This window comes from Pundamilia nyererei, unplaced genomic scaffold, assembly GCF_000239375.1.
Source record: "Pundamilia nyererei isolate P.nyererei 1_Seehausen unplaced genomic scaffold, PunNye1.0 scaffold00205, whole genome shotgun sequence".
In the NCBI taxonomy this organism is placed as follows: domain Eukaryota; kingdom Metazoa; phylum Chordata; class Actinopteri; order Cichliformes; family Cichlidae; genus Pundamilia; species Pundamilia nyererei.
In genome coordinates this window covers 329185-336634 of record NW_005187606.1, presented here as the reverse complement: position 1 = coordinate 336634, position 7450 = coordinate 329185, and the positions used below count along the sequence as shown (strand labels likewise).

The 7450-nt window shown below is 39.9% G+C and overlaps 1 protein-coding gene across 1 annotated transcript in view; it reads right to left on the bottom strand.

Annotated features, from left to right (window-relative positions):
• Positions 1-7450, bottom strand: part of LOC102197344 (voltage-dependent T-type calcium channel subunit alpha-1I-like) — a 154277-nt gene that overhangs the window by 38083 nt on the left and 108744 nt on the right. The window contains exons 24-26 of the mRNA XM_013914563.1: positions 6636-6828; positions 4506-4657; positions 1874-1983 (exon numbers count right to left, since the gene is read on the bottom strand). Coding sequence (XP_013770017.1) covers positions 1874-1983; positions 4506-4657; positions 6636-6828 — 455 coding nt within the window. The remainder of the gene's footprint in view (positions 1-1873; positions 1984-4505; positions 4658-6635; positions 6829-7450) is intronic.

The window sequence follows — 7450 nt, the reverse complement described above, 5'->3', positions numbered from 1 at the left end:
ATGTTTCTGCGACTGTTTGGACCTGATTCTCCCCAGAGTTTCAGTAGAGTGCTGTGAGTCCACCGTTTACCTCAGCTGTCAATGCAGGGTGAGAAACGTCCACGTCTATTTACTCTGGAAGAGGCTGTAAAACTTTGTGAAAGGAGTCTGATCTGAGTCAATGAGTCAAAGAAGCCGACTTGTGGCCAATGACAGACATACTGAGGTGAGTTCCTGAGGCTATGCAGAACGTTTCTGTCTGTTTCTGCTTCTGTTAGCCACTGTTAGCTGGGGTTTGTTGGGTCTGTGTTTCCACAAGCCCCGCTAGTTTAGAGACTTATTCATCATGAAGACATCAAGACATAACAGAACATCTACAACCGGTTTTTCACTCGCTAACGAGGAAAGTTTTTGGTCAAGAACCAGCTCTTGGAGCTCACGCTCCTAACCTGTCTCATGCCCAAAATCCCCCCAAGAGCAGCTTCCCTCGCAGCTATTTATTGACAAACTGTTACAATACACGTCACAGCACAAGCACCTCCCTCTGTAAAACCCTCAGTGGTTCTAAGACAAGGCACTGTGTGTGTGTGTGTGTGTGTGTGTGTGTGTGTGTGTGTGTGTGTGTGTGTGTGTGTGTGTGTGTGTGTGTGTATATGCATGTGCAAGAATGTGTGTGTGTGTGCGTGTGTGTGACCTCCTGCTGACCAAAAGGGTCATAAAAGCAGGAAGCTTACAACAGAAGAAACAGATCTTGCAGATAGGATGTATGTACTTTAAATCCTCCCCCAGCACAGAGTGGCTGGAGAGGTGGTCAGGATCAAAGGAATGTCTTGATCCTATAGATTGAACTCAGACTTACAAATGTACTTTAAAACCTCCCCCAGCACAGAGTGGCTGGAGAGGTGGTCAGGATCAAAGGAATGTCTTGATCCTATAGATTGAACTCAGACTTACAAATTTAAGAAGCCCAATGACAACATTCAACAATTAGACTTAACAGGGTTAGCTGTTATTAGCAGGTGTTGGTGAAACTGTCTGACTTGTTGAACTCTTGAGACACTTACGTGAATAAATATGATGCGAGAACGTAATGAAAATGTATGTCAGAGAGAAAGCGTAATTTTTAGGACACTAACAACAGCTGGTAGCTGTATGGAGACAGGAGTGTTGCATATCTAATTTGCAGACAATAACTGACTGCAACAATATTGGGAATAAATAAGCATGTTTGTCTGACTTGAGAGGAGGAAGAGGATGATATTTGATGAAGTTGCTGGTAACGTTGTCTCTTTCCTTCACGTGTTAGTTTCTTTGGTGAAAGGGACTCCTCTGCAGATAAAACATAGGTATGATGCTTCATATCTTGAGTCGGAAGTTGCAGACACAAATTAAAATGTCGCTCCATCGCATGCAAACACCTATAACTTCTCCTTCCCCTTTGGTGTTTTACATATATAGTCGGTCTCTAGGCAAATACGTAAAACACAATTAGTTGACAGGGAGATGTCCATCACGGCCACTGTAGTCAAACATGGTGGGGGAACACGGCGGCTTTCACTAACGACAAATCTGGTTCTATGTACATTTAATAGATGATTCAATTTATAAGAAGGTATAGGAGTGCTGGAAGACATAATCACAAAGTAATCTGCGTGTGTAAGTTTTGCCCTTGAATCTGTGATCTTGTATTTTTTTCCTGTCGTCTCTCAGAGCTTAGCTGGCCACAGCAAGCAGCTGCTTCTCTATTAGGAAGAAATATAAGAGATAAGGCCGTGGTATATAATACCAGAATATGGACTGTACAAGGATTAACTTGCTGCTGGTGCTATAGTATAACATAACAGATTTTATCAGTTTTGCATGCTTCAAAGATTTAGTGCAGCCGGGACTGTACCTGTCCTTGAAGAAGCGCCGAAAGCCAAAAGCTACCAGTTTGAGAGAGGCCTCGATCACGAACGTGGACGTGAAGAAGTAGTTGCAGTACTTTAATGCAGTCTCCAGAGACTGGGAGTAAGAGAGGTGAAAGATGGACAGAGAGGTTAGAACTGAGACAACAACAGCAGACAGTTAATATCACCTCTCCCGTGACCTATTACAAGCACATTTGTTATCTTTTTTCACGCCAGTAAAATGGTCTTTTTATCAGTTCACTGAAGAATGAAGCAAATAACATAGCAAGTTATGAGAATTGTTGTTCAGTGAATCCGTTTTGCCAGAGTCAGCAACATTTGCACTTGCCAACAAATTTATTTTAATAGAGGAGAGCTTAATTGAGACAGACAGCTAAATTATGTCACACTCTAGGGAGAAACAGAGAGCATTTTTTCTACTACGCTGGTATTAATGAGTCAGACAAAAAAAGGGCTACACAAGTCAAACATTTGTAATGTTCAGTGCACATAATTAAACCAGATTATCCACAACAAGTCTAATTACATATTAACAAAGCGTGTGTTGAGAGGTAGTAGAAATTTGCCATTTTCAAACAGATGTTTGGACTTTAACTGCATAACGATGCTATTTTAAATGATCTTTGTAGATTTTTGACTTATGGTAAAATACTTTTAGTACTAGTTTTGAAGCTGAGACCAAACAGAGAGTGAGTTGGTCATTGTGCATGCCTTCATGCTGACAATTGGTTGCTAGAGGATGTTTCTGGTTGTCTAGGTAATGTATTTTCAGGGCAGATGATTTCCTGTCCTCTCATTGGTGGTTGCTTCAATCAATTGCATTGAAGTTGAGAGAAGTTTAATTCAGAACCTCCTTTATTTATTTATTTTACCCATAAGTCATTTGAAATCAGCGAATGCTATTGGCCATCTACCCTCTCTGGTCGCCACAGTGCTACAAAATCACAGCTTAAAACACACAGATAATCAAGACCAGAAAATACCTGAAGGATTTCCAGAATTAGTCGTGTTAATCTATAAGGTTAAGCATTTTAGGATGTCTAAGGAACTTGGAAAGAAAAGCGTCTGGATTTCTTGAAATTTCTTCTCATCTGAGAAGCTTCTTCAGTTTTAAGAGCAACTGGTGGAGAGTCACAGATTTTAAGCCCTATGGGACTGTCCCCAAAGAGGGTCATGGACCCCCTATTGATCCTCTACCTAATCACCAAGGCCAAGGTGTAAAAATAGGTCAGAATCAGCCAAGGTTTTGGGTTTTTGAGCCCAATGCGAAACCTAGCCCCCCCCTATCATGTGATTTCCTGAGGTCAAATGGCCCAGGATCTGAGCGGGCGTTAAGGCGCCTACACATTGGCGTCCTCGAAAGAGTGACCTTTAGATGCAGATGGAAAAGCCGAGTCTTGTCTTGTCGAGGTGGCTCCTCTATGCTGTGCCGTGCATTTATGAAGTGGCTGTATGGTCTCTCCGATGTAGAGGTCTGAGCGTTCCTCGCTACACTGTACAGCTTCTCGGATGAGAGGTGAAATGTCTTCAAGAAACTTAAAGAAGTCGAGACCTTTCTTTGCAAGCTCCTTAGACTATGATGAAAAAGTGGCTGGGGAGACTTTCTTCCCTGTTTTCTGTTTTTATACCAGGCAAAACTAACTGTCCATAGCTTTATAGGACTAGGAACAATTTTGTTTGTTCAGGTTCAGATAAAGGAAAAAAATAACCGTTATAACTTATTTTATAATATAGATCTTTTTCAAAATGTGTTTTTGTCAGGTTACTTTACTGTTAAAGCTCTTACAAAACCATTCATTTTTACAGCAGTTCTGCTCTGAAGACAAAAATGTAATTATTTTCATTGTTAAACGAGTTAAGTCAAAGGCCAGTGTTTTTAACTTTTCCACTTTAAGCAGCCTTTATAATACCATTTCAGCTACATTTCTTTCCTTTATTCCCAAAGGGCTTCAGTCAAGTGTTATGTAGCCATAAACCCTGCAGTTCTTTGACGATAGCCTCGCATGTGTGGGCGATAGCCTTTGGATGTCAATGGCAATTCACACAGTCAACTGAAAATAATGAGCTCCGTGGGCTGTCTGTGTACAGCTATGTAAGTGGCTAATACCTTATATGTTTGCCACAATTGTCTCTCAAGATAAGAACATTTTCAGCTCAACACTGAGACCGAACAACACGACAAGTCGTATACAGCCTACATGCCACAGGTCAGAAATGTGAGAGGAAACAGTGGGGGCAACACCACAGGGAAAGATCCTGACTGATTTGAGTGGGTTGCTCTGGTAGTTTCATTTCCTCTTTAGTGATCATATGTTAAACCATTTGATTATGCTATTTCATTAGGGTAGCAAGAACATGGCATAAAAAAGTCAACTGTTACCATCCATTTAACATGTGAAGAGCCTCTTCTTACTTTTTTTATATTCCAGCACTTCAAGATATGCTTTAGTTTTTGGCAGTATTTATTGCTGATTCAGAGCAGCGGGCTGGCCACTTCCCTCAGGAAATGGCAACTTTTAACCATCAACACCTACTCAGAAGCTTTTGATGAGACTGAGAAAGAAACAGCAGATTTGTTCAAAACATCGCTCTATCCTCCTCAAGCAAGGCTGTCACCTGTGGTTGGTCGTAGTGCTCCAGAGACATGGTGATGACATTAATGCAGATAATGAAGGTGATGACCAGGTCCAGGTAGTGGCTGGTGCACAGAGCATGGATAGCCAGGCGTGTAGGACCATAGGATGCATAGTAGGGCAGCTTTTGTGCCTCTGGATAGAGGAAGAAAAAAAAATAAGACAATTAGGGTTTAGGGTCAATGAATGAGAAGGAAAAATGACAGAAGGAAAACAAAATGGGAGTGAAAGACAAATTAGAAAAATGTAGAATAAAACAAATGACCAAAAAATGACAAAATACCAAAAAAGAAAATATGCAGACAAAAATTTTTCATTAAACAAACAGTGAATAAAAGCTGTACACTCAGTCTTGAGTTACGCCTTCTTCATACTTTGCTTCCAAGAATCTAGGCTATATTTGTAAGTGGTTATGAGGCTTTCTTCAGGCTGAGGATCTTTTATTTGGACATTGGCTGCTTTTTCACTCATTTATAGTACAGTACTAGTTTTGGGTTTTTTTTTCTTTTTGTCGAGCCGCTTAACGCTGACCTATAAATGATTCAAGCATAAAACAGACACCTACCTCAAAGACTGCGGAATATTGCATCTACATATAACATAAACTGAGAACCCATTTTAAAATGTACCTTTAGAAACTTTGTTACAAGCAACCTGTCAGAAAAACATTAATTTGATCCAATCCAGCCAAGACCTGACACAAGACATAAGATCTACTTGCCCAAGTTACCAAAGTCCCATCAGAAATGGTCTCAGTGGTGGACTGGCTGTCAAGAAGTTACTTTTAAGGAGGGGAAACGGGGAGAAAATGTCTGAGGCATGCTAAATTACACAAGAACTGGAACGCAAATAAGTGGCAACAGCTCTTCTAGAGTGAAGAATCCAAATTTGAAACCTTTTGTTCAAATTGTTGTTGTCAGTATATACGTTGTTCCACCACGCAATGCTATCTGGAAGGTTCCTGTTTACCAATGGCTTAAATTTTCAGGAAGTGGTGCCAAACATACTGCTATAATGCTGGATAGAAAGAAAAAAATAGAACACTATCAGTCATGGATTGGCCTCCTCAGAGCCCAGACCCCAACATTATTAAAGCAGTGTGGGACCATCTTAAGGTCTACCGGTTTTGCGCAATTGGTGTGGATGGTCAGGGGGCAACAGCCTAGGTTTGACTTCTGAGGCCCTGAGACCAAATAAAAGTTTTTAAAGTCTACTACAAGAAAGTACAAGAAGGCTTGCGTAAGAAAGTTTAGGCATTGTGGACGAATAAAGACAGTCCTACCAAATATTGACTTTCAAGCATGTTAGAATTGCACAAACTTTTTTTTTGCCTCATATAATAAATTTCCATCTATGTTTGCAGATGATTTTGCTAAATCACTATGTCTATTTCCCAGTTTCCTAACAAAATATAGAGAAATAAAGTCGACTCAAGGCTTTTACACAGTAGTGAATTTATTCCAAAAGAGGGAAAGAATAATGATGCTCAGAGCAGCTGAAGAAAAGTCAGACACTGAGATAAACTCTGTGCTTATATAAAGAGAGAATTTGATAAATGTGTGAGAGAGGTTAAGTAGCTTTAAATGAGTTGAAAAAATGACTCATTCAACGTCATATTATCATGTGTAATATAAAAGATCAAATTAGAAGTCTTGGGCATATGCCACGTGGATTTTACCCAAGGAGTGGAGACTTTAAAAGATTGCATCTATTAAGTTAAACATATACTGTATATAAGATTTCTGAAACTGGAAGTATGAGAGAAGAGGTGAGCATTTTTTATATAATAGACTGTATACCGTTTGCATCTCTTTGCTAGATTTTCTCTTTATTCTTCTGTACACTCAGTCTTTGTTCCTCTCCCAATAGATTTTTGGATCTCATCAGTCCTCCTCCTTCCATCTATGTTTTTTTTTCAACATGACTTGATTTTTTAAAACCGTCCTTTTTTACTTTCTTTTTTATTTCGTTAAATTTTCCGTCTCATCTTTCTGCTTTTCTTTATTAATTATTTTCCCCTCAATCTTTATAGTGCTTCAGGCACTCAGCTCCCTCCCAACTCCTGCGTATCCCACGTTCACCCTTCAGCTTCTTCCTGTTCTCTGGATCTTACTTCTCCTTTTCTTCTCCATGCGACGCTGGCGTTTCTCCTCACGTCTTCTGGCCTCCTCCACCTCCTGGTGCTGCCGACATTTGTGGAAGTTCTCCACGACCACACCCACAAACATGTTAAGGACGAAGAAGCTGACAATCAGCAAAAAGGAGATGAAGTAGAGCAGCATCCATGGGTTGTTGTTGGTCATTGGCTAGAGGACACAGGGAAATGTAACATTAAAAAAAGGTAGACAAAAATAGGAAAACATAAATAATCCACGGGTGAGCTCAAAGTACCTACTTCCAGCCACCTCTGAGCAGCCTCATTTTAATCTCAATTAAAAAAAATACTATGAATGGAAAGTTTAAAGCACTTTTCACTCAAACTTTTCTGACTTTTTTCTTTCCTTTTGAGTTTGTGTGATGCGTTGATGGGCAAAACGCTCAGCTAATAATCTGGTGCATTCACCTTTATCAAGTAGGGGTCTTGTGTGTCACCAGACAGTTTCTTAAATCACTACATAAAGCTTACAGCAGTATTCAATACAGACTATTTCCTGCTATGTGCTATATGTGACCTGATTAACATCTGAAAATGGAAAGGTTAGTTGTTGATGTCCAGCGGCCCGGTTGTTTTAGCTGGTATGTACATGAAATATGGTGATCGCCGAGAATCACTTCCAGGACAAGTTTGACACTGTTCTAAATGTTTAGATGTTACACATCTATTCAACTCGTTTTAATAATAATAATAATAATAAATTTTATTTATGAGCGCCTTTCAAGTCACCCAAGGACACTTTACAATAGGATAAAACACTTAGTAAAACAATG